This window comes from Epinephelus lanceolatus, chromosome 19 (genome assembly GCF_041903045.1).
Source record: "Epinephelus lanceolatus isolate andai-2023 chromosome 19, ASM4190304v1, whole genome shotgun sequence".
Lineage (NCBI taxonomy): Eukaryota > Metazoa > Chordata > Actinopteri > Perciformes > Serranidae > Epinephelus > Epinephelus lanceolatus.
In genome coordinates this window covers 26,404,951-26,431,518 of record NC_135752.1, presented here as the reverse complement: position 1 = coordinate 26,431,518, position 26,568 = coordinate 26,404,951, and the positions used below count along the sequence as shown (strand labels likewise).

Here is a 26,568-nt window from a genome sequence, read left to right as displayed (position 1 = left end):
TTGCCTTCCTCTGTTTGTGTTTACTTCGTTTCTACCTTACTTCCTGTTCCCAGTGTTGTGGAAGCTACTTCGAAAGCAGGGCGTTGCCAACTACGGTTTAGTTCACGCTGGAGTAAATTCAATGACAGCACAGCTACCCTTGGGAGAAATCTAGTTTGGTTAACATAACCTAGTTAGAAGATTCAGTTCAAGCTACTTTACGAACATGCACATGTGATACAAAATTATTAAAAGCACCAACTTCTTCACAGGTCATCCCTTAATCATCTGCTGAGGACCACTTTGGGAAAAAGAGTTTTTAGTAAGGCTTTTTAAGTGCTATCTTCTAGGATTTTTGTGTCATGATACTTGTTTGAGTTGTTGTGCATTTAAATTCCTAAAAGAAATCAAATCATATAAGAAAAAAAGCAACAAAATAAAATACCCCAATATTCATGAGAATGAATAAGTGCAACAACTGTCAGAAAATTTCGTTGTTGTTTTTTTCCTTCCTGGGCTCCGCTCAAAGTTTTTGTTGTTTCAGAAGTTAACTACTTACAAAAAAATGGCCAAGTAATCTAACTACTTGAATCACTACGAAAATTCTAATGTAAATGCATTATGTAGTTGAACCATTGCAAAATATAGTTAAACTAGTAGTTTAATTCCATGTAGTTGACTTCTCCGTAACACTGCAAACCCATATCCACTTCTTACATAACCCTTTTACCTACTGTCTTACTTACACAGTATTTTTACAGTGGATACACTCATTAGGTGTCACACACACAGTATGAGTCCCTGCAGGAGTTTAACAGTGATATCAGAGTGGTTTTTCATTAGCGATGACAGGTCACACTCACAGAGAGGATTTACATTAGATTAAAAATAAGACAATTTATTATAAGCAGTCTTGTGACAAGGATTTATGCACAATAGATGCTGACATCATGACCCAGCTGTGAATATATATTTCTTGTAAAATGCTCCTTATTGTGCTGTAACTGATGTATTAGTGATGTAATAGGGTGAGGAATAGCGTCCTCCTCCGGTCACAAATCTTCTTTCTTGCCAATTTTGGCATGACCTCATGCCGCCTTCAGGATGCAGAAGTAAAATCCATTTCCCGCCAGACAGGGGAAAAAAGGGAAATGAGATAGGGAGGGGAAGGGAAGAGTAGCCACATGAGAGGCAGCGGGGTTCAGGCATCTGCTCCAGAGAGGTGAGGGTGAAACAAGACAAGGAATTTTTTATGTTATCTTTCCATCAGGGTGAGTTTTGTGGTTGAGTTCAAGATGGCTGTCACCAGTGTAACATGTGTAAAGTGGGATAGTCTGACCCCACTGCCTGTTCCTACAGTATGTAGTGATGTTAACTGGTCTGCAGACCACTGTCATTTAAGCATTATTGTTCTAATCAGAGAACAGTCACAATTAGTGTAAGTGTCACAGGGTTCAGACTGATTGATTGTCAATCATTTCATGTATTGGGGCACACAAACGTCTTACAAGTCTGACATGACAGGCGCTAACTTGATCACTAAAGAGACCATTAGTTTATTCAGAGGACACATCCCTGCCACTGACGCCTGTCTCATACCTGTCTGGGAACCATTAATCATTTATCATCTTTACTGCATTTCCTGTCTTACAAGTTACTTGAGGATTAATGAGCTATTAGCATTAACACAATATCACAATAAGTAAAGCAAGATACTTTGTGATTTCAGACGTTATCAGCGTTATGTAATAGATAGATAGATAGATAGATAGCATTTGAATATCTTGGAAGGATAATGAAGCGTAAATGAAGCATGCCCTGTAGTCTTGTGGTCTGAAAGGTGTGCAACACCTGCTGCTCAAAGACCTGAAACGTGTACACTTGATATATTTAAAGGACCAGGGATAACAAGGCAGCACAACACTGATCACAGTGTGAGTCAGAGTGAGTTTGTTTTGCTGCAGAAATACTACTTTAAATAATATACTTAAGGTTGTAGAAAAGTAATGTTGTGATGTAAATCGTTAATACCAATTACTACCTACCCTTTCTCTAACCCTGTCCCTCTCATCTATACCTTCTGCTCTTACCTGTTGGGTGTTTTTCTTTTGTTTGTTGACATTTGGCATTCAGATTGATCCCATGTCTGTAGATGTAGTTACCTTTCTACCCATCATCACTCTAAAAATTTTGTCTATATTAGTCTACAAATCAATTTCAAGTAGCAGTGGTGTATTTACATGAACTGATTACTACACATTGTGGTGCAGTCCCTGCAACTCAGTCCAAGGTTAGGTAATTGTTTTCTTATACCAGCAAGGCCAGAGCTGAATATGTGATGTATGGTACAGTATAACTGTATACAACCACTGTCTCTTTGCTGCCAAGACTGCTACATCACAAAATATATTCAACTATAAAATCGGACAAAATACTTGAAAGTCACTCAAGAACAAGTAAGAGTGCTGAAAGTAACAGTGTAAGTATCAAGGTTTTTATAAGGTACTTTATGCTACTTTATGCCCAATACAATATACTGTAGCCCATTGAAGAATCAGTTCACGGCAAATCAAAAATACATGTTTTTCCTCTTACCTGTAGTGCTGTTTATCAATCTAGATTGTTTTGGTGTGAGTTGGAGCCGAGTGTTGGAATTATCAGATGTAGAGATGTCTCTCGGCTTGTGGTGCTTAAAGTGCCAAAAAATACATTTGACAATCCCAACAGCAATGTCTCTTTCCAGGAATCATGACCCAGTTACTCAAGATAATCCACAGACCTTGTCGTGAGCAGTTTCATGTAGGAACTATTGTCTTTCGACTGAACTACACCTGCCAACCGCATCACTGTGCATCGACTGCTAGCTCACCTAGCACCTAGCTAGCTAATGTTCCAGCTCAGCCGAGTAGAACGCCATTTATGTTTACATCTGAGCTGTCACGAGCATGAGCCTCTCGTCTATGAGTAGATGCACGCTTCCTTCTGCATTCTGATACAGTTGGCAGGTGTAGTTCGGCAGAAGAAAATAGTTCTTACGTGAAACTGCTCACAACAAGGTCTGTGGATTATCTTGAGTAACCAGGTCATGATTTCTGGAAAGAGACATTCCTGACGAGTTTTTCAAAATCATTTGGTGCTTTGAGCACCACAAGCAGAGTGCCATCTAGTTCCATTATATTTGAGCGAAGACAGACCTCTCTACTGCCGATATCTCCAACACTATACCACTACAGGTAAGAAGAAATATATGCATTTTTGATTTTGGAGTGAACTGTCACTTTAATTGCCAAAGTTACTGTCAAGTCCCAGTCTCCCATGACCCTGATATATTGCATTCTAATGGACAATACACTCTGATAAGATGCTGGCTCTCTTCAGAATCGAAGGTGGTGTTAAAATAGCTTGCGTGCATGTTGCTATATTTGTGACATTCTCGGCTTAGCAAGAGACAATATGCTGTTGTTTTTGAATGCTTAGACCCTTGAATTGTCTGATTTCAAGGAAAACTGAATGACCCCGAGCTGTGCTGATTATTTTGATCCAGACAATACCTTAAGGGCACAGTTACACAAGGACAATTATATGATAAGAAACTGCTTTGTTTTGTTCAGATTTCCGCTCAAAGCAAGATTTCACATCTGAGGTAATGCGTTATGACATTCACCAGAGACATATAACAGAATTGTGTAACAGATGCAGCCAGCAAAAGCTTTATTTCTTACTGCAGAACAAGCTTGCTGCAGCGCCAACCCAATACACCACATCTTCATATTTTCACAATTACTGCACTACACTCAGGCCTCTCTTTCAAATAATTTTTACCCAATTAAATAAAGGTTGTATATACTAATAATATACACTCACAGGCCACTTCATTAGGCACACCTTGTTAGTACCAGGTGGGACCCCTTTTGCCTTCAGAACTGCCTTAATTCTTGGTGTCATAAATTCAACAAGGTGCTGGAAACATTCCTCAGAGATTTTGGTCCATATTGACATGATAGCATCACACACTTGCTGCAGATTTGTCGGCTGCACATCCATGATGTGAATCTCCCATTCCACCACATCCCAAAGGTGCTCTATTGGATTGAGATCTGGTGACTGTGGAGGCCATTGGAGTACAGTGAACTCATTGTCATGTTCAAGAAAGCAGTTTGAGATGATTTGAGCTTTGTGACATGGTGCGTTATCCTGCTGGAAGTAGCCATCAGAAGATGGGTACACTGTGGTCATAAAGGGATGGACACGGTCAGCAACAATACTCAGGAAGGCTGTGGTGTTTAAACCATGCTCAGTTGGTACTAAGGGGCCCAAAGTGTGCCGAGAAAATCTCCCCCACACCATTACACCACTACCAGCAGCCTGAACCGTTGATACAAGGCAGGATGGATCCATGCTTTCATGTTGTTGACACCAAATTCTGACCTACCATCTGAATGTTGCAGCAGAAATCCAGACTCATCAGACCAGGCAACGTTTTTCCAATCTTCTATTGTCCAGTTTTGGTGAGCCTGTGTGAACTGTAGCCTCAGTTTCCTGTTGTTAGCTGACAGGAGTGGCACCTGGTGTGGTCTTCTGCTGCTGTAGCCCATCTGCTTCAAGGTTGGACGTGTTGTTGGTTCAGAGATGGTCTTCTGCAGACCTTGGTTGTAACTAGTGGTTATTTGAGTTACTGTTGCCTTTCTATTATCTTGAACCAGTCTGGCCATTCTCCTCTGACATCAGGCATTTTCACCCAGAGAACTGCTGCTCAAAGGACATCTTTTCTTTTTGGGACCATCCTCTGTAAACCCTAGAAATGGTTGTGTGTGAAAATCCCAGTAGATCAGTAGTCACTTAAATCACCCTTCTTCCCCACTCTGAGGCTCAGTTTGAACTTCAGCAGGTCGTCTTGACCATGTCTGCATGCCCTAATGCATTGAGTTGCTGCCACATGATTGGCACTATTTGGCTATGGTTTCTGAGCACATGTATACCAATAGAGAAGCGTACTTGGCCCTCACAGCCATCAAAGCTTTGAAGCATTTTATAGTACCACAGTATCAGTCTTCAAGTAGCTGTACAACATCCAAACATCACACCACTGAAGATGAACCTGAGTAAGAGCGCTGGCAGATGGTGAAGTGATGTGTCGACTCGATTTGTTTAGTTAAACCTCAGTGATCAGAGCCAAAGCACTAGGTTTCTCTGGCAAAACACAATCTTTGAATTGTTAGTGCCAACAAATCCGAAAATATCCTCCCTGTTCATTGCTGATATTTTGAAAATGTAATACAATTCACAGTTGTACTTGGCCTAACAACCTGTGCACTCATGTTTCTCTCAACCACTTTCCTTAAATGTCCAGTCAGGACGATGTGTACTAGTGTTCATGGTCACTGGTGCTGATATTATGAGCGAGCCCCATTGATTCTGTTTGCGGCATTGTTATGGACCTTAATATTTCTTTCACACACACATGCTCACACACTAACGCACACATTCTTTGCGGTCCCAGAGGAGTGTATTCTGAAGCATTGTGAGTGCTGGCAGTGAGTGAGGAAGCAACCCTGGTCCTCCTCCCTGACTGCTTCCTTGTATTGTTGCGACATCCATCTCTTAAATGTCCATGTGAGCATGCACGTGTGTGTGCCTGTATGTGTAAATAAGCATAGTTGGGGTGCAGTTTTGGGAATCATAGGGATGTGTTGAGAATGTCCTCACAGGAAGAAAATGGCAGAACTGGTTGTGTGGACATTCCTGAGACTTGTATCTTTCACACTGGTGTAAAATTGAGCTGACTGCTTGGAATTACATCCAAAATTCAGCTCAGATCAGGATTTAGGTGATTACATACACTCTCAAAGGCATATTGATACTCACGCCTTCTGCAAATAGGATTAGCAGCACAGGATAGCTGCATGGATCGTGTCTTTGTTCAGCCTTGTTACTAATCTCAATGAACAACTCAATCAGGATAAACTGCAATTTATTGCCGTATGTGTCACATTCTACTGGATTTTTAAATAATCCAAGAGGTTGCCTCAGCAAACGTTGAAATAACTTGTTTTTTTATTTGCGATTGCCCAATTAACTATCAGACTATACTGATGCCCCAGCTCTGTGTGGTCATTTCATATGTTTGAAGCAACTGCATTATGTCTGGATCAGCTTTATACACTTCCAACAGCTGGTGTAAATGCACCCCACAGAAATCTGATGACTTAAACCAGATGATCTGAGACACATTCAACCAGACACACTGGACAGTACAATGTAAATGCATCTCTCCTTCTGGAGGCAAAATCCTAAAAAAGAAATGTGTACGGAGGTCATCCATTGTTGCACATCCAATTAAATACAGCAGCCTTTTTAGATCCACAAAATAGTTTCTTTTTCTCGGACTAGCTCACCATATTCATTCATTTTCTGTAGCCGCTTATGCTGTGAGGGGTCACGGGTGTGTTGGAGCCTATCCCAGCTGACATTGGGCGAGAGGCAGGGTACACCCTGGACAGATCACCAGACTATCACAGGGCTGACACATAGAGACAAACAACCATTCACACTCACATTCACACCTACAGTCAATTTAGAGTCACCAGTTAACCTGCATGTCTTTGGACTGTGGGAGGAAGCCGGAGTACCTGGTGAAAACCCACACTGACACAGGGAGAACATGCGAACTCTGCACAGGGGGTTCAAACCAGGAACCCTCTTACTGTGAGGCAACAATGCTAACCACTGCATCACCGTGCTGCCTAGCTAACCATAGGTGTCTCTAATTACCAAGTGTAAATGCCATGTGGTCATTAGTGGGAAGCAATCTGTATCCTCTCACAAAACCTTTTTCAACTTGTTTAACTCCTTGATTCTTCAGCTTTTCCAATTTCATGAGAGGAAATGTCCTCCTGTATGTTTTGTGTTTGCAGGCTGGAGTCTGAAATCGGCACACTCGAGAGTGAAGAGTCTCAGATATCAGCCAAAGAGCAGGTTCTACGGGAACGTCTGAAAGAGACGGAGCGCTCCATAGAAGACCTGCAGAAGGTATGAGAACCCTACCTGTTGAGAACTTGTATGAGCTTGTGTTCTGCTTGTAGAGCTACAAATTGCTGATACTCAAATCATTCTGCTGTATCTGGTTGGTACTGACAATAGTCATGTAATAACTAGTCCATCCGTCCTTACAGGAGCTTTTCAGTTGTTGCACTTTGTTGTCACTTTACTTGTTTAATGACACTATAACTGCATTGTTTTTGTGTGCGCAATAATTGTTTTTTGTTAGAGCAAATAAAAACCAGTGAAAATGAAACGGAGCCTTGTATAGACTTTACTTCTGATTAAAAACACAAGTGTGCTAAATATAAATGGGAGGAATTACTTTGCGATTACAAAACAGAGCAGTTAATGTTTAATTGCATTGTAAAGCAGTGATTAAAAATGCACTTGGCAGTCATGTTGCTGCACATGCTGAATGTGGAAGTGGTCCGCACCGAAGAAGTCTTATCATTGAAATTTGCTTTTCAAACACAGCCAGTTATTGTTCATTATCAATATAAGAAATGTACAGCCTCCAAACGACCATTTGTATATCAGTTACTCACTCAGTTTTACGTTGAATTCATGAAGAAAATGTTTTTCTCGCCTGCCTCCACAGTGAACGAAGAATCCAAAAACTAAGAAAATTCTTAATGAATAATCAGCAACCACGTTTGACAACAACAAAACTAAATCAAAACATCTGTTTACAATCTCTCACACAACTCCCATTTATCCAGTTATATGCTCAGTACTTCCCAAACGGCCCTTTCTGACAGGGAACTGTACTGAAAGTGAAACTTATCTACACTCTTTTCAAAGCCAGACTCCATTGACAAAACTACCAATTTTACATTACTAAATATGGCTGCTGCTGGTCTACCGCTGCCTTGATCGGTAGTTTGTTTGTGTTATTTTGTGACATTGGTGAATCTGAACTAACCCTTCTAAACATGAAAGTCACACAATAACGCAAATAAACTAACTGATTGAGGCAGTGGTAGCAGCTCCTGTGTTCAGTGATGTGAAATTGCTGATTTTGTCAGTGGAGTCTGGCTTTGAAGACGGCGTAGATTTAAAATTCACCTTCCATTCAGTTCCTTGTCGGAAAGGACTGTCTGTTTAGGAAGTACTGAGCATACGACAGGATAAATGAGACTTGGATTATACTGCATGAGTTGTGTTAGAGTTTGTAAACGTTTTGATATAGTTTTGCTGTTGTCAAATTCGGATGCCTATGACCTCAATTTATCAAGAATTTGCTCTGTTTTTGGATTCTTCGTTCACTGGAGGAATGCAGCTTTTCTTCGAGAAGTCAAAGTCACACAGGGTGAATAATGGATACACAAAAGGGCATTTGGGGGGTGAAGTATTTCTTTAAATATATTCCATATTCTGCTTATGATAATAGTTTTTATTGGAAATAAAACACACTGTCATAGCTCATATTGATTTTCTTCTGTTTGTCTTTCAGAGCCTGATGACCCAAGATGGAGGTATGACACACACACTAAAAATTCACAGATACACATGGTGTCCTCCCTGAGTTATTGTTGTTTCCTAGCAGTGGGGTCCCTCTTTTTCTGTTTCTGTGTATGTATGTGTGTGTGTGTGTGTGTGTGTGTGTGTGTGGGAATAATAGTCTCGCTGAGGCAGGAGGGATGCAGGCCAGAGCACCCCCCGAAACACACAATCATCCATACCCACGGACACACACGTAGACATATACATACCTGCACACAAACACACACATGTGCCAAACATGTGCACGTACACACACACATAGAACCCGGCTCAGCGAGGCTATTGAAGCTCACACACACACAAGGCCATGACTCTGCAGCCTGCAGTCGCTGGCTTTATCCCCCCTATTCACCAACAAGCCCCGTAAGCCCCTAAAGCTTTGTTCCTGCAATCACACTCACACACACACAAACACACACACACGCTTCTGCTGCATAAGCACTGGACCTCAGGGGTGCTAGAGTTGCCGTGGACACAGAAACAGAGATGAGGAGAGTTAGATGGTGTGTGTGTGTTTGTGTGTGTGGAGGAGGGGCGGGCAGGGTCACTCAGGGGTGTGGTTACACATCCCTGGGGTGTGTGTGTACCCAGCATGCATGTGTGTGTGTATCAGCATGAGCTCGGTGCGTGAGTGTGTACGTGTGTGTTTGCGGCTCTCCCTCACGGCCTCTAACGTCCCCCCGACCATGTGTCATTTCCCCCCCTGTGCTCCTGCTCACTAGATGCCACCGGCTGCATGTCCGCCCCTCTCTCGGACTGCACGGACCCCGACGCCGACCACCTCGTCCTGGCCACGCAGCCCAGGACCGGCCCACCTGCCTCCGGAGAGCACGCCATACCAAGACCTGGTAAGACAGGGGGGGGAGAGGAGGGGGGAGGGAGGGGTGAGGAGAGAGAGGGAGGGAGGGACGACAGGAAGATTTTGGGCTGCAGCCAAGTTGGATTATAACCAGGACCAACTGGTGCGCACATAGATGGCGGACAGGCACAGATAGGCACACGTTTGCACAAACTGAGTCAGATCTCAGGTGGACTTTAACACTTACACACTGGTGGGTGCCGAAAAAAAAAACAGGCGGCGAACAGAGCCATAAACCCACAGTGACACACACTTAATCAGTGTGTATCCATGTACTATGTACTGAAAGCAAAAGGACATCAGATACACATTTGAACTTGACTTTAGAGAATGTGTCTCCAAATTCATGATAGTTAAAAGTTTTGTCTTATAACTAAGACCACAGCTCAGACTGTAGAATTCACTTAATTCATTTACATTACTTTAAGTCTCCACAATAGTATTACTATATTTTTTAGCTGTAGGCTTATCACTAATTTTATGGGTACTAGTTGGTAGTAATGAATTAAAGATTAATTTTACCCTTGATATTTGTATTGGCTTTTACTCTTAGGAATAACAATAGACTTTCTAGTCCAAGGAAAAGCTAAATATTTTGATAGTAAATGGAAATCTGCTAAGTTCATTACCTTACATGTTTGTTTCACTGTATTTAGAGCTGCTGACTTTGCAGTAGGGAACAGCTCTACAAAATAAAAGCTCAGCTTTTTGGGCAACATGATGTGCTTATGACTTATCTGCAGTTGGAAAAGTATAGCAAAAGAATTAAACCTCAAGTAAAATAACAACAATACTAATAATACTAATACTTATAATAATAAGAAGACAAATTAGAAAATATTATTATTTACTCTGCATAGTTAACTGAAAATATACTCTACTGCAGAAGGAAATGTTTTTATAATCACTGCAGGGAGTGAGAGTGTGAGGACTAAATCATGTTGGGCAATTTAGAGAAAATCAAATATCAAAATTTTTAAGCAAATACCTCAATATTGATATTGCAGCTATATTATAGGTTTAACTTTCAGTGCTAGTATTTATACACTGAGTTTTCTGATAAATAATCTTCAGTAATGTGCATGTAATGACTAAAGCCCCTTTTCCACCAAACACTTTCGGTATGGTACCTTTGGAACCAAAAGTAACCCTTCAGACATGGTACCTAGACCCTAGTGTTTCCACTTCAAACAGTACCCTTAAATGTGGTTGTTGTCACTCACTGCTCCGTCCAGCACTCACTGTATTTCACCTTGTTTAGCCAACACAGAACGAGGCTGACTTACTTAGACTTAGTTTCTCCCGCTCCTATTGGAACATCGGGCAACAAGTCCCTTCCACTTGCTCCGGTCCCTGGTGAGAACGAGGTTGTACGGCATCATTTTCAGAACAAAATAAAACAGGCTGCAGTGAGAGTCTCTCTCCATGGGATATTAAAATTAGCCAGTTGAAATTAATAGATATTATTGAAAGCTTGAAGACCCACTCATTACTAAAAGTATATGTCATATGAAGAGTAATGGTCACAGTAAAATTTAAGGTGTGTTGATGGATTCTCGTCGTCAGCTCATGCATTGAGTAACATTACAAGTAACGTTCCACCTTAAAAGTCGCCGGCAGTCGGCCCACTGAATTACGTTATTATTTTCTCCGACTCCAGCTGCTGCGAGAGGCAGCAAAACATCCTTTCATTTTATAGTTACAGTCTACTAATGAAACTCTCCACAGTATGAACAGTGGAGAATGAGCCTCAAAACCAGCCACAACTCAGCCCTGAGCAGAGTGACCGTCCTCTATTGACCAATCAACAGACTGCAGTGTTCACAGCTCCACCTTTTAGTACCAGATCTGTGTGCTAGGTACCCCAACAGAGGGGGGACCAAAAATGGGGACGGTACGGAATGGTTCCATTGGTACCATCCACAACTTTTCACAGTGGCGATAAAAAGGCACTAAACTGAACTGAACTGTACCGTACTGCTCGGTGGAAATGGGGCTTTATAACCAAAATCTAAAACAATAAGTAGCCTCATATCACACTATCAAATACCTGTAGTCTACTAGATATCTACAGTACACATGTCGTCACTTAGATTAGACACAGTAAGGGAAAGTTGTGTGTTTCTTCTTGTTCACTCACCTGCATCTGTGGTTTGCATCCCTAAAGGACAAAGTTAAGGTAACATTTTGTGTTTACTAACTTCATATACAGCACTTTGAATAAGAAAGTTATGCTGCAGATTTCTCAGAGAACACTGTGTCCCCGTCCTCATGCTTCACTCCCTCCACTTTTTCCTCCCCCCCCCCCCCCCCAACCTCCTCCACTGGTTCCTCCCCACCCCTTCACTTGTGCTCCTTCAAACCCCACTCCCTTCTGCCTCAACCCCTCCCACTTTCCCTGTTTCTCCTCCCCACCCATTCACTCCTCCACCCCTCCCTCCCTCCCCTTCTAACAGCAATGTTTGCCATGGAGATCAACGTGCAGCATGACCCACAGACCGGCGAGCAGCGCGTCCTGTCAGCCAACCGTGTGAGCCCGCTGGACGCGGCATCGCGTGGCGTCAAAGTCTACGACGACGGCAGGAAAGTGGTCTATGAGGTCAGTTCCTCTGGGGGCGTGTCCACCACCACCATGGAGAACGGTTGGAGCTCGGCGCAGGTGGACCAGCTGATCCAGCGTGCTGCCAGACCTGCTGTACACGGAGTAGATGGCAGCAGGGGTCAGGTGACGGTGACCCAAGCTGCCCCGCAGGCTTATGTTTCACCATTAGATGTTGACGATCTGTCACCACCCTCCTGCGCCCCGCCATCCATTCCTTCGAGCCCACCAGCACAGGTCGTCCTCCAGAGGGAGACCCGGCTTGGCATGATGCCCCCCTCTGCTCCCATTACAACCCAACCTGGCTCCTCAGCTCACCCGGGCGGCGAGCTCACCAACACACCCCAAGCAACCGCAGAGCACCCAGTCACCATGGTGTTCCTCGGCTACCAGGACGTTGAGGACACAAGCGAGAGCAGGCGGCTGCTAGGCTTTGACGGCGCTGTGAAGGCCGAGGTGGTCCTCATCGACGAAGATGACGAGAAATCGCTGAGGGAGAAAACGGTCACCGACCTATCCATCATCGACGGCACGGCGGCTGACCTCGTGTCAGGGCGGCCGGCCACGTCTGAGGCCGTCAGCACGGAACTGTCATCCGACGGCCGCGAGCCCGACAGCGCCTCCTCACCCCCCGCTAACCCTGAAGCCAACACGGCCCCCCCGCCCGGCCTCACCCCCCCCACAGGTACAGACAAGAGGAAATGCTGCGAGTGCTGCATCCTCATGTGACTGAATCTTCTCCCTCTTCCACCCTTTTATTATTACCCACAACACCCCTCTCTTCTCCTCTGTCTCTGGATGGTTACTAACAGAAGCCCTGACTTCCTCCTCCTCCTCTGGACTCTGATCGGCTGGCACACACATGCACGCACACATGCTCTTGTCTGACCTTTGACTTTTTACTCAGTTACGTTTTTACCTCTACATCCCTGCTCTTTTGTTACCCTCTCTGTCAACATGGAGGCCCGGCCTTCACACCTGCAGTCTCCTCAGACAACGCAGTAGGCTCTATTTCACAAAATTAAGCTGTTGTCACGCTGCTATATTAATGATAAAAACAGATGGTGAAATTGTTGTTGTTGTTGTGGCAAACAGCTTCAACCAGGTAATATAAAACTACTCTCAGTGGTCGGTAAGACTTCACGGACAATCAGTCACGACGCCATGCTGCCTGGACAATCAGCCAGAACATCGCTTTTAACAAGACAGTCTATAAAACATTGAAAAAGACGGACGCAGTCTCAGTAGTTTTTTAAATATCTCTATCCAGTCACCTCCCACGCCCTTTCCTCTCGACAGATTCTCTCCTGTTGTCTCCAAAAATACACGGACACACATAAACAACCGAACAAACTCAAACAAACCACCCCCTCCACCTTCCTTGTACCGACTCTCTCTGACTCTCAGGATGGAGAGGAGCGTACTTGTTGCCTTGGTTTCTTTATGTGCCTCTTCATTCTTCCACATTGATAGTCCTAGCAAAAAAAAAAATAAAATAGAGAAATTAGAAGTTTCTTTTAGGCTTTTATTTCAGTTTGCCGTTGTTATTTAAAGTTTTTTTTTTTCTCCTTTTGTTTTGAAACTTAAAAAGGCCATTGAATTGTTGGGACGCCTGTTTCCGTGGGAAACTTGAGGTTTTTGACACTATAGTTAGTAAAAACAGGACTCTCTCTTTTCTCATCATTTTCTTTCTCTCTGTCGTCCTGTCCATTAACTCCAGCTATTCCACTGCTGAGGCCATTTCCTCCTATTCTAATACTTCCTAACTCAGCAGCCGATACGATGCAGTGGAACACCTTCTGGCAGCCAGTAGGATCTATACAGCCAACTTTTCCAGTGTGTCTATAGAGCACAGGAAGCTAACGGCAGCTTAGTAGGCTTACACTCTGGCAGCAAAAGAACATGTATTTCCACCCATGAAATCAAACATGGGTTTCTACCACTCACAGCAGGGCACAAATTTTTAAATAACAAACATTAAAAAAGCACTATCACTAAATTATGACAGCTGTGCTCAACAGAGCTTTTACAGAAAGATTATGTGCAATCTATGTTCATCTTTTTTGTCCATTAAATTCACTTCATCGCTGCAGAAGGCCACCAGAGATCCATTATACTCTTTACGATTCAAAGAGACTGAAAACACTGCCAGCTCATGCAGTAGTCACCAACCAGGCCCTCGTTTACAAGGGTGCTGCAAATAATGTGGCCTGGGTGTCATTATAACATCGTATATATTACACTGTAGGTCATTGACGTGGCTGGTTTTCAGAAAAAGCCCTCAAAAGCAGTAATCATCCTCATTCTGTCGAATGATAATGGATGCTCTGGAAAGATTTTTTGCTTCATTTGAAGTGTCTTTGATGTTACATGGATTAGAGAGGATGGATAGCGCTCAATAGGCAACCGGTGAATTGATTTTTGGAGAGTTGGCGACTACACTTTGCTGTTGTACGCTACAGAGAAATACCTGTTGTCAGAGTGAGATCAATAAAGGTATATGGGCCACGTATGTGATTGGAGAAGACGTCCACACATTTACAAAGAGGTTAGAGAGGCTCTTCAGATCCAGATAACACAGTGTGGTGTTGTTTGTGTGGCTCAGGTGTGTATCAAGTTGCCATCATGTCAAATAATGGATTAGTTGTGAACTATTAAATCAATCACCAACTAATTTGATGGTTGATTAATTGGTGTGAACAATTTTTTAGATTAAAAAAAGTCAAATTCTCTGATTCCAGCAATTGCTGATTCCAGCAGTATTTTCTGTTTTCTTTGCAACCTGATCACCAGATGACATTGTACATTTCTGCAAACCAAGGTTACATTACATTTGCACATTGTTAAGTAGCATTTATGTTGAACGTTACATTTCAACAACGCTGTGGTCAATTTGTGTTAGGTTTAACACAAAAAACACTTTGTTATGGTTAGGAACAAATCATGTTTTGGCTTGAAATTCCCAGTTCAGTCAGGAACACTTTGGTCAAAGAAAACTTTAATTTCATTTTTAGCATTATAGTTGGCGGCATGGCTCTGTTCTGGGGCCTCTCTGCCTTTCCTCGGGCCTACGCAGAAAGCTTAAGGCAAAGAGAGCACACCTTTCCACCCTTCTGCATGCCTACGTTGAAAGCCTTAAGGCAGAGAGATAGCACGCCTCTCTGCCCTTCCACGTGCAAATGAGGAAAGCCTGAGGCAGACAGAGCAAACCTCCCTGCCCTTCCATGCGCCTACATGGAAAGCCTAAGGCAGGGAGAGCAGCAGCAAAGACCCCCTGGGAACAGAACAGAGCAGCATCAATGACAAACAGAAATGGCATTGATAAGTCAGATACAACATGAAAAGCAGGAGCTGGTGGTTGCAAAGCAGCTTGCAGAGGAAGCAGCAACAGTAGGCAGGCCAGAGCAGTTTAAATAGGGCACCCTGAATGAGATTCACCAGTTGGCTACATAGAAAGGAATTGTGATCTATTAGCTGACTCCCTTCCATCAATCAGCTGCTCCATCAGTTGATTGGGCTGTTTGAGATCAGCTGATGTAGCTGGGATGTGAGCTGAGCTTGACATCGTGTCCTGCCTGAACTAATGCTATGCTTAATTTTTGGGACCACAATCCCCTCTGGAAAAACAGCAACAAGTCGCTTTAAAAGCACCCATATTTGGGGGCCGAAACGCAGCTGGAAAAAGGGCCACAGGTTGCTAAGAAACACCTATATTTGGCAGCTTAAGTGCCACAGGAAAAACAGCAATAACTCGCCAAAAAAACAACCGGTTTTGTTGTTTGTTGGTCTCGAACAGTGGCCCACAGCTTGACAGGCATCTCACATTGATGTAATAGTCCACCATCTCCTCCGCCACCTGATGACAAAGTCAGCTCATATGCTACGTCCCTTTAGAAACGTTGATATGATACATATGAAATGTGCAAATATAATGTATTTGTGGGTTGCTAAACATACAATGCCAACATTTTCTTCTGGCAATTGGGCTGCTCTGACAGCAAACTGAATATCTTTGAGTTGAGAACAAAACAAGACATTTGAGGGCTCTAGGAAACTCTGATCGACATTTTCCTACATTTTTTGGGCATTTTATAGACCAAACAACTGATCAATTAATTGAGAAAATAATTGACTGATTAATCGTAATGAAAAAAATCAATAATTTCAGCCCTAATTTATTCACATGAAAATGTTTTTTTTCACATCATGAAAGAAAAGTGACAGTGAACGCATCACTAACCTAACCTGAAGAGCCTTGACGACCTTTTTCCAGAGTGCAGCACTTTTTCTTTCTCTCTGTTCAGGCATATGTTTGACTAAAGTGAAGAACATAACATCTTTCTATGCACTGTGTACTAACTCTGGCAATAGTCATAAAACAAATGAAAGACAGAAACAAAATATCTTTGGCAACAAACAGCACATTTCCAGCATTGAAACATCTCTGGGTAAATCTCCTGTAATGGTTCTGTGCACAGCTACCCTATCCCATCTCTCAACTGTCCTGTCACTGTAGAACTGTACGCCGCCCTTCAAGCATACATGCTTCAGCGTGATTGGCCACTGCTGCTGTCAGTCAGTCCAGCTGGCTGTGTGATCGGCCACCACCGGGCCCGCCGGGGTCTAGTTTCCTGTGTAGATAAAGAATGTAAATACGCTCTATATTCTATTTAGTGATGATTTTATTTTCCACATCTATATAGAGATCTAGAGATAATTCTGATTATTATGGGTACTAGACATTGTTCTGATGTCCTACGATGCCATATGACGACTGTATGAGTGCACAAGCGCAAGCTTTGTATATTTTCATCCTCTAACTTCACTGCTTTGCTGTGTGTAATCTCACAATTAACCCCACATGACTTTCCCTCCCCCCCGTCTTCTGACCACCACCACCACCACCACCACAACCTTGTCTGAACTCTTGGCGGCTGCTACCTTTCCCAGACGTGTCACAGTTGGTCTCGGAGGCATCTGAGGACCTTAAATTGTGCAGAGGCAGCATCTTCAATAACCATACCATTGGATATGCATGGTAGCCTATTAACAAACCATTCAAGTTACATTAGTGCTGACATTTTTCCAAAGCATATCACACGTTTGTACGTTGATCCCTTTAGGCAGCCATTGATTTCCATTCATTTAAAGATGTACTATGCAGGATTGTCCTAAAAGACTCTGACCCCTATTGGCATTTCCTTATTTTCCTTTTGTTTAACATGTTTGGGAAGTTCATGGGCATGTCCCCCAGTGCTCAGGTGAGGTTGGGGCTTTATTAAAAGGTAGCAACCAGGTGCAAGACCATAAGCAGCAGGTGCCCAAGAGATACAGTGCCGAAAAAAATGCCAATATAGCAAGGCAAAACACCAAACAAGAGTAAATCGGAGGTTAGCTTTTACTTTACAAACAGTAACCGGCAATCCTGCATAGTATACCTTTAAATTAAACATAAAAATCTACTTGACTAGATTTGCTTGAGGCAGGTAATTACATTTTTCCCTCAATCAAAGCTGGTAATGATTAAAATTCATCTGCAAAATAACAATTTCACTGGAAAAAAATGCAAGCAATTTCACATTATCCTTTTCACCACATCCTTGTTTATTCTCTTGGATCTGATGGGAAAAAGAAGATGATCCATCTGAGCAGTTTGTCACATTTCTTTCCCCTCATCATTTGCAGACAGCAAGGCTTGTGCAGGCTGGGAACAATTAGTAACGTCCTTTTTGGTGTCCCAGATTGGCCAGAACTATTCATTGCATGCCTGCTTGTTTTTTGAGTAGGATACGCAGAGAAGTGCATCCTCAAAAAGTGTAGTGTTAGTTTCCCCCGAGGTGTAACGGCGTGCAACAGAGCAAAGAATCTACAAAAGGAAATCCAATCTCACAACGCATTAAAAATATAAAGAAATTCTGAGTTCAAGTTAATGGAGCCTGACCAATCCAGTTAGCCTGTGTGGGTTTGTGTGTGTGTGTTTTTGATGTAATGCAAGGAGCTGTACGTGAACGCCAGACTTGTTGAGTTTACCAGCCCCACTGCCACGCCTGCAGTACTCCTCTGACTCTGTAGGGGTCTCTCTTTTTCTTGTCTGCCTGCCCTCATGGTTGTATGGACTGTTAAAAACAAAAAGGAGCCATTTTCTATTGTTCACACTTCTCTCTTTCTCTTTCTCTCTCTCTCTCTGTGGGTATGACAACTCACTCTGTCACATTCTCTCTCTCTCTCTCTCTCTCTCTCTCTCTCGCTCTCTCTATCTCTCTGATGTCTGTATCCTCTCTCTATCTTTGGTCAATAAAGCTGAGTTTCTCCAGTGCCCTCCTGCCGTCTCTTGCTTGTTGTTCTTTCCATCTGTCTCTAACATTCACTTTTCATTGGCTGCTGACAAAAGAGATCACGAGCTCTCCTCACTGCACCCCTATCTGTGATAATACCCACTGCCACTAACAAGCACACACATTCTTTACACTTAAATTTAGGGGATATTTTGTCACATAAGACAAAACAAATACAGGTAAGGTACGGACAGCAGTCACTGCTTTCCAATGTTTAACCACAAACTCAACTCCCAGTGTAACTTTCTGCTTTACAGTATGTTCTGTTTTACCCATTATAATAAATACAACTATTTAGTGTCATTTATTTAAAACCAGTCATGCAAACAAACAAACCAGAGCAAGACTAAAGCCACAGATATAGTGAGTTGTAAATTATTTAATTACTGCTTTGATTTACTGTGACCGTCTTTATTCTGAGTACCTCAGAATATTTTGACAGTTTCATAATGTTTACTTGATTCAAATAGCACATGATGCAATAAATGCTTGAAAACCAGCTAAATATGAATAAACGTTACTGGAATGCGGTAAATTTGCAACACATTCTCACTCCGACCTCGTCACATGTCGACGTTTGGTCATGGACTTTCCGTGTCCAGATACAACGTGAAAGGTGCCCTGGGTGTGTTGGTTGTTGACGTTCTGGGACGCCGTGTCAAGTTCTGCCTGTTACATGCATTGTCTTCTTTCAAAATATTCTTCCGTTTTCAAAATAAAGGCACTACATTGGTACAACAATGCTAATTGACAGCTAATGCATGTGGTTAGGTTTAGGCAACAAAAGCACATGGTTGGGTTTAGGCTTTATAATCTTACAGGACGCAAACATCGCTCACCTGGGTCAAAGTCTGTATTTGTTGGACCCACCCATTCTGCTTAGATTTTCACAGCCTTAACTTTGGTTCTTGTCCCACCGTGTTTCCCCCTGACACTGCCGAGCACCGTTAAACTATAACAGCAACCGGCCGGTTGTTATGCCGACATTAAAGAATGACTTTTTTCATCAGTGTCTTACGTTGCAAGTCACTGCACAAGCACCTGGTTTCAACGACTACTGAGTGAGACTGGGTTTAAATTTAAAGTCATGAATTTAGATTAAAGATGTAGTTGATATATTTAACAGAAACTCTTAGTGCTTCTAATGGCATTTACAAGAAAAGAGAAAACAGCCAAACACAGCGGAGGAGTTGAGGAGCAAAATACCAAGCACCGCCCTCCCAGCTCGAGCAACTTTCTCATTTTACAGCTAAACAGTACACTAAAATATGTTTCTGCAAACATCTGAGGCCAGATATAGGCAATGCAGTAACAGAATCTTGATTCATATTTGTTCAGTGCTGCCTAGTTTGACAGGTTGACTGCAGTTCACAAGCATTGATTGACAGCTGCATTAGAGACTCCTCGGCTCTGATTGGTTGTTTTCATACACACGCAGCAAGGCCATTAGAAGCACTACAAGTAAATAGAATAGGCAGAGGAATATGATTTTTTTTCACAGGTTAGTAGTGCTCATTTAGTGCTGTGTGAATATAGTGACAGCAAATATGACAAAAGTTATTTTTTTATGAAAGCTAGAGACTCCTCGTCTGATTGGCTGTGGCAGATCTAGCAAATGCCATTAGAAGCACTAAGAGGAGGAAGAATATTATTTATTTCACAGACTGTCTCACGCACTACAGTGTGAATGTAGTGACAGTTTCATTTAAATGACAAGAAGTCATTTTCATAAAAGTAGCTTTAATGTGATAATGTGGCCTAATGGGAAACAGCACTGAGGTGTTTTTGTGCCAGGCTCTGTGCCAAACACTTACTGCTCTGGAAATTAGATTAAAGCCTGAAAATGTACTCTAAAAGCAGCTAAACTGCAACATGTCATCAGTCTGTTCTTACTATGAATATTAAAAACAGAAAAAGGGATGGGTGTACAAGCAAACGCAGTTCAAAGTTTTAATATAATCTCTCCCTTTCAGTATGACTAGCAACTGCTTATGAGAAATCGCTCTAATATTACTGCAACATTCCTGTAGGGACTCATACTGTGTCTGTGGCATCTTATGAGTTTACACACTGCAGAAAATATGGAGTAGGAAGGAGCATAAGGACTGTAAATATTTTAGATGATAGATTGGAGAGGAATAGGGAGCTAGCTGGTGCTGAAGGACAGAAAGTAGGAACATGGGTGAGTAAGTAGCTGGGATTATAGATAACTGGATCAATCTAGATACCCCCATACCCCAGTTCTGCAGGAGCCCTGAGGCCCCCCCTGGTATCAATAGTAGGTACTGCAAGAAATGACCTCACTGCATGCTAACTTTACTGATACCACACTGATAACTGCACAGCAATGAGCCGAGAGGACAATTAAGATGAGTGAAGTCAAGAAAAACACACCACACAAAGATTTATTCAAAGGCACACTGCATGAACACAGAGGCGTTCACAGTCCTGCTCAAGGACATTTCAGGAACACATTCACATGTGATAAATAGAGTACATACAATACGTCATGAACATAAACATCTTCTGAAACCATGGATAAGTAGACAGAGATTCATACAGTGTCACTGCCCTCTGATAAAGTGCGTCTATCTCAGATGACGGACAGGGTGTTGTTATTTTCATCTAAAACACACATGATCTTGAGAGAGCAGCAACACAAACATGACTCACACTCTTCCCCGGAGGACATAACACAAGGTGATAAATGATTATACATTACAGATGTCATGACAACCAGCATCTGGACACAGGGCTGACACATGCACACACTCTCTTCCCGCACAGAGTATGGGTGTGTTTTCCGTGATAATGAGCGCTAACTGATTTATCTTAAGACAATGACAGCCCGGTGGCTTTAACAAGTAACGATGACAGCAGAAAATTATTACGGGATGATAAGAGACGTGTCAGCTGCAGGTGGAAATATGTATTACTGTAAGCATGCATCACAGCATTGTGATTTGCTCGAGGCCACATATGCAGTATCTCACCAGCACTGAATGAACTGTGATGTGTGACATTGCACAGGATTTGTGGTTCCACATGACTTTACAAACGTACGATAGGACATCAAATTCAATGCAAAAAATATAGATGTCTTTTTTGGGGTAGCAAATAAAGATGCAACTCAGCCGAATCATTATACGTAAAGTGGTCTTGAATTACAACATATACTGTGTCTCATTTCCCTGCTGCATGGGAGTAAGTGTAATGTACTACTACCACTGCTGATACTACTAATACACTCACTACTGCTATTACTAATACCATTGCCCATACCATTGTCGCTACTATTCCAACTACCAATGGTGGAAGAACTATTCGGATCCTTTAGAAGAAGCAATAACACGTAAATATACTACTTAAAAATGGGTATTATAAGAAGGATCATAAGTGCTATACCGTAGGCAACTGGACTTGCTTGAGTTTCTTAAAGACGTTTCGCCTGAGGTCACGTGAGTCGTTGACCCACCCGGCCATCTTGTGTTGTTACGGTAAGATGGGTCCAGTTAAGAATGCAGGTGTTAAGTCGTCTGGGGAGGGATCCGGTTAGAACTGACAAAGCCTCTTGGATGAGACGTGAAATGTCTTCAAGAAACTCAAGCAAGTCTATTGGCCAACAACATAGCACTTAAGATTACCATGACCTGGATGACTGAGAATCTTCAATGACATTATAAAGAAGGAGTATCATTATGCAGAATGTCCCGTTTCAGAGTCTTATTTTATGAATACTGCAGTATAATTACTGGATTATTATTATTCAGTGTTAAAGTTGGGTAGTTTCATCTACATTTTATCAACTGAATGGAGGAAAAATTACAGTATTTGCCTCTGAAATGAAGTAGAGTTGCAGTATTAAGTAGCATAAAATGATAATACCGATTCAATTTGCACATACCTTAAAATACAGTAATTTAAGTACAGTATTATTTTCATTAAATGCACTTCCAGCAGTGGCAATGGTCTGTGGCAGCATTGGTGTAGCAGGGATCAGTGAGTGGGAAGCCATGTTTAAATGTGTGGGAATGGGCTGTGATTGATGTGTGACTGATAAGAAAATAAGAAAAAATGATCCAATCAGCTGGCTGTCAGCTGTAGTGGTAGCAGTAGCAGTAGTAGTAGTAGTAGTAGCAATAGCAGTAGTGGTAGTACTAGTAGTAGTGTGAGTCTGCTTTCAACAGATCCGTGTTAATATTTCCTGCTCTGACAGCAGTGTTACTTCAGCTGCAGTGAGTTTGGGTGTCAGGAGGTTGAGGATGATAAGATGAAATTGGATGAACTTGACTCCTCGGGGTGGAACTGGGTCACCGAGGCAGCAAAGACCTGAATCAAGATAATATTTCAGCCAAAGAGTGCAGGAAATGCCTTGGATTTATCATCCCTGTCATGCAGTTGCTGTGGTTGCATTAAAAATAATTCTCACAGTCATGATAACTGACCAGATGTCAGCAGTTCACTGATTTATAATCCACCACAAAAGCAAATCACTATTATTATTACATTTCGAGATCAGATGCATGTTGCATGACACAAAAGGTCACACACAGGTGCAAATAAAATGAAAGATGATGATGTAAGTGGTAACAATAACTCAATTTTTGTTTCATCACAGGCTATGGCACACCATCAGAGGTTACCGTGACAACAGAAAATGGGTATCAAGCTCCCATTCCGACCAGACAACCTCACACCGCCATGGTGAGCAGTCTGTATGCATGTGTGTGTTTTTATGTATATCTAAAGGTGCGATTATGTAAAGTTAGAGCGAGGTGCAGGGTGAATATCTACAGATATTCTACACATAATGTACCAACACTTTTTGTCAGAGAACTTGACATGAAGCGAGAACACCAGGTCGCAGGAAACCTTTCATGGTGCAGTTACAGAGAGGGGACTATTTGTTCACCCTTTACAGAGAATTACAGGCCTCTGAGCGACAATTTCCATCATCCAGCCTTGGACTGCCATTCACTGAAATGGTGTGTGTGTTATGTGTGTGTGCGTGTGTGTGTGAGTTCAATTTTCTTATACCTCAAAAGGAGAAAAAACAAGATGTGAAGAACAAGACAACCACAGAGCTGAGAGAATGCGGACAAGTTAGGACTGTGTGTTCTGCTCAACTGGAAACATCTGTACCATGCAGGTTCTTGTTATGGTACATTGAGAGAAATTTAAGGCTGCTAATTTAAGACTATGCAGTAGGCAAGGCAGATTGATGGAAAGCTGGCATGTCAAGTAACTGAATCCCAAAATCACACATGACCTCTACCATAGTCAGTTTTGTTTGTCAACTTTTTAGAAATTAACTTTCTCTGTGACGACTGTCGGACAAATACAACAAAAGACATCAGACGTCAAGAACGTCATGCTCCAAGTGTAAGACAGCATCACCAAAAATTAAAACTCAAGTGCAACAAAATGCATCTAACACAAGTAGAAGTTGAAAATGATACAGTGTACTGCGCGTGCTGTTTGTGCTGAACTAGACATCTGCTGGGGGTGCATGTTTGGGATGCCTCTCAGCCACATTGTTTCCTCTCTACAGGTGCATATCTGTTCTGCAGTGTGCTGAGATATCTCGCCACACTGTTTCTACAATATCTTTACATGTACACATTGTATATTTATAACACTTAGTAAGTGTAACATGATCTTACTGTACTTTGTGGCATATTTATCTGCTGTAAAGGAGACTTATAATGAGCCTGTGGTACTGAATAAGTGCTTAAAGTGACCTTACTCTACTTACGGGCTCTTTTTAATCTACTATTGTATTAATTTAATATGATACAGTAATATTCCTACAGGGAGTTATATCCGATCATACGGTGTAGTGAGTTTCAAGGGTATAGCAACCATATTATTCCCACATACTGTAAAACTTCAATTAAAAGCCGAGTCCCAATTAAACGCCCAGTCCCTTTTACTAGCCCGGTGTGGCTACACATTATGATGAATTAGCTCCTGTCTCAGTTAGAAGCCTGGTCTGGTTGCCAAGGAATTAATTTTTATAGAAGTTCTCTGAATGTATAAAAACAGGTTGTTGGCTCCCTAGGAGCCAGGGTGTGTATTTAACCCTTGTTGTTAATTCTTTGTCTAGACTGCACACTTTCTATTGGTCACTTTCACTTCCTGTAGTAATTGGCACAAGTGTGGGTGTGGTTTCACATTATTTTACCCATTCATTCACTGGTGTGGTGGCTTTCAGACAAAGGGAGTGAGTTGTGGCTGCGATATTTTCTGTTGACTGTTACCGCAATCACGTAATCAAGCCACGTAATATTTTGTTTCGTCTTATTTTGCTTTAGTTATCGCAGTTGTAACTAGTTACGAGCCTACTCAGCCTCTTAGCGGCTTTTTTCATTGATAGTAGTCACTAGTGAGTTAGGTGCGTCAGTCGCACATACAATCAACGCTACATATTGTTAGCTCAGTTCGATTCTCCACAATTCAATCATTCAGACCATTTTATTGAAACTACAGAATGAGCACCAAAGAGGACAGTAATTCATTGAGATTTAATCAGCATGATAAACAAAAGAGATGAGGAAAAGAAAGTGGTGACTTCCTGCCTCTGAAGCAGTCATTAAGTCAGAATATGCGTCCATTCCTTGATTACCTGGGAAGGTCATCATATTCCTTCGTATTCCATCAAAGAATCAAAAGGGGTTTTCATAAAAATGTATCCAAGTTCTAAGTATTCTTTTAACAGGATAGACTGGTGTTGTGTCGGTATGCCGGATGCTGTTATCCTAGGGTATCGGCTATCGTAGCTAGATCAAATGAATGATTCATAACTGATTGTTATTTGTAGCCTAATTTTTTTTAAAATAATATTTAACTGGTTAAAATAAAACATTTTCATTGCATTTCCTATCTTTGCTGGGCAATATTTTTGTGTTATAGGAATTAAAAGCCTGTCCCAGTTAGGGGCCTGTTGAATTCAGTAATTTAAGCAATTAATAGCCATGGGCTATTAGCCTAATTGATGTTTTACAGTAGTACATTTTGTTTTCTTTGGTGTATATTGGTTTAGGGATCTCTGTATTTTGGCATACATGCTGTAATATTTATTTATTTATTCATTCATATACTTATCCATTTATGTGTTTATTGTTTGGTTTAACAATAATAAGGGTTGGTGTCCTGGACTTTACCTGTTCTTCGTGGTGGAAGAAGAAACCACATGCTTTGTTTACGTTTGAGCTGTGGATCTATTACTATGCCTAAATATTTAAACTCATGTACTACCAATGATCTTCTCCCTGCTACTGTAACATCTAGATCTGACATTCAAATGTAAACAAGAGCTTGTTAACCAATAAGAAGTATTGCCCATTGAAGTGGATAGCTCTTCTGCTGCGTGCTTCTTGTTTTTTGCATGTAAATATATGCCCGCGTCGTCAAGTTACAGTAGGTGGACAAGCTTCAGGTAGGTCATTAATAAACAAACTAAATAACAGAGGACCCAAAGTGGAACCTTGAGGTACACCAACATGATTTTCAGCCACTTTTGAGGTAATCTGATCCATGCGAACACATTTTTTTCTGTCTGTAAGATATGAATTTAGTGCGTGCTGTGTGTGAGCTACCTGTAACGAGCTAACTTTATGACTGAACAGTACACATTCTGTTCATGTTCAGAGAACAAATGGCGGTGTAAAAAGGATGACGAACCTCCTCATTGTTGTCCACACAATGCAGATTCCAAGGGTTGCTTACCAGCAGTTACAGCGAGGCCTAACTGAGTGAGTTCGGCTACACCTGCACTGTCTATAGTTACGCCCCTGGTCAAAATATGTGCAGCAGAGGCAAAGATATTGTGACTTTTAGCAAAAGTATGAGCATGTACACCCAAAACACTGGATCGTACACTTCCTATGATGCAAGTTGCTAGCAAATTGGACTTTATGCAGAATTGGTAAGGTGGCCCTTTAATTGTAGTGAAGAAACATGAAGTGGCAAACATGCAAATTGTGTGCTGTACTTGAGTAAATGTGGGCCAGTTGACTTAGTTACCACCACCGCCTGTTCTGGAGTGTTCTGAGTATGTGTTTGTCCCTCTGAAAATGCCACCTGAGCACATTTGAGTGAGGGGAGGTAGAGCAGGAGGTGGGGAGACAGAGAGGTGGGGTACAGGAGCATGGAGGGGGGGGCTGCTGCTGGCTGGCAGGGGCTGCGGTCAGATTGTTTTGCAGCTGAATAAATGAATGAAAGGCAGTACGGCCGGTAACCTGATCCGTCCG

The 26,568-nt window shown here is 42.1% G+C and overlaps 1 protein-coding gene across 5 annotated transcripts in view; it reads left to right on the top strand.

The window, feature by feature from the left end:
- Window positions 1-26,568, top strand: part of palm2akap2 (PALM2 and AKAP2 fusion) — a 136,731-nt gene that overhangs the window by 69,888 nt on the left and 40,275 nt on the right. For 4 of the 5 annotated variants that reach the window (XM_033647263.2, XM_033647265.2, XM_033647264.2 and 1 more), the window contains 5 exons: window positions 6,894-7,008; window positions 8,474-8,495; window positions 9,246-9,371; window positions 11,839-12,666; window positions 22,935-23,020. In XM_033647263.2, the coding sequence (XP_033503154.2) occupies window positions 6,894-7,008; window positions 8,474-8,495; window positions 9,246-9,371; window positions 11,839-12,666; window positions 22,935-23,020 (1,177 nt within the window). The remainder of the gene's footprint in view (window positions 1-6,893; window positions 7,009-8,473; window positions 8,496-9,245; window positions 9,372-11,838; window positions 12,667-22,934; window positions 23,021-26,568) is intronic. The other variant, XM_078162042.1, reaches the window with a different exon arrangement.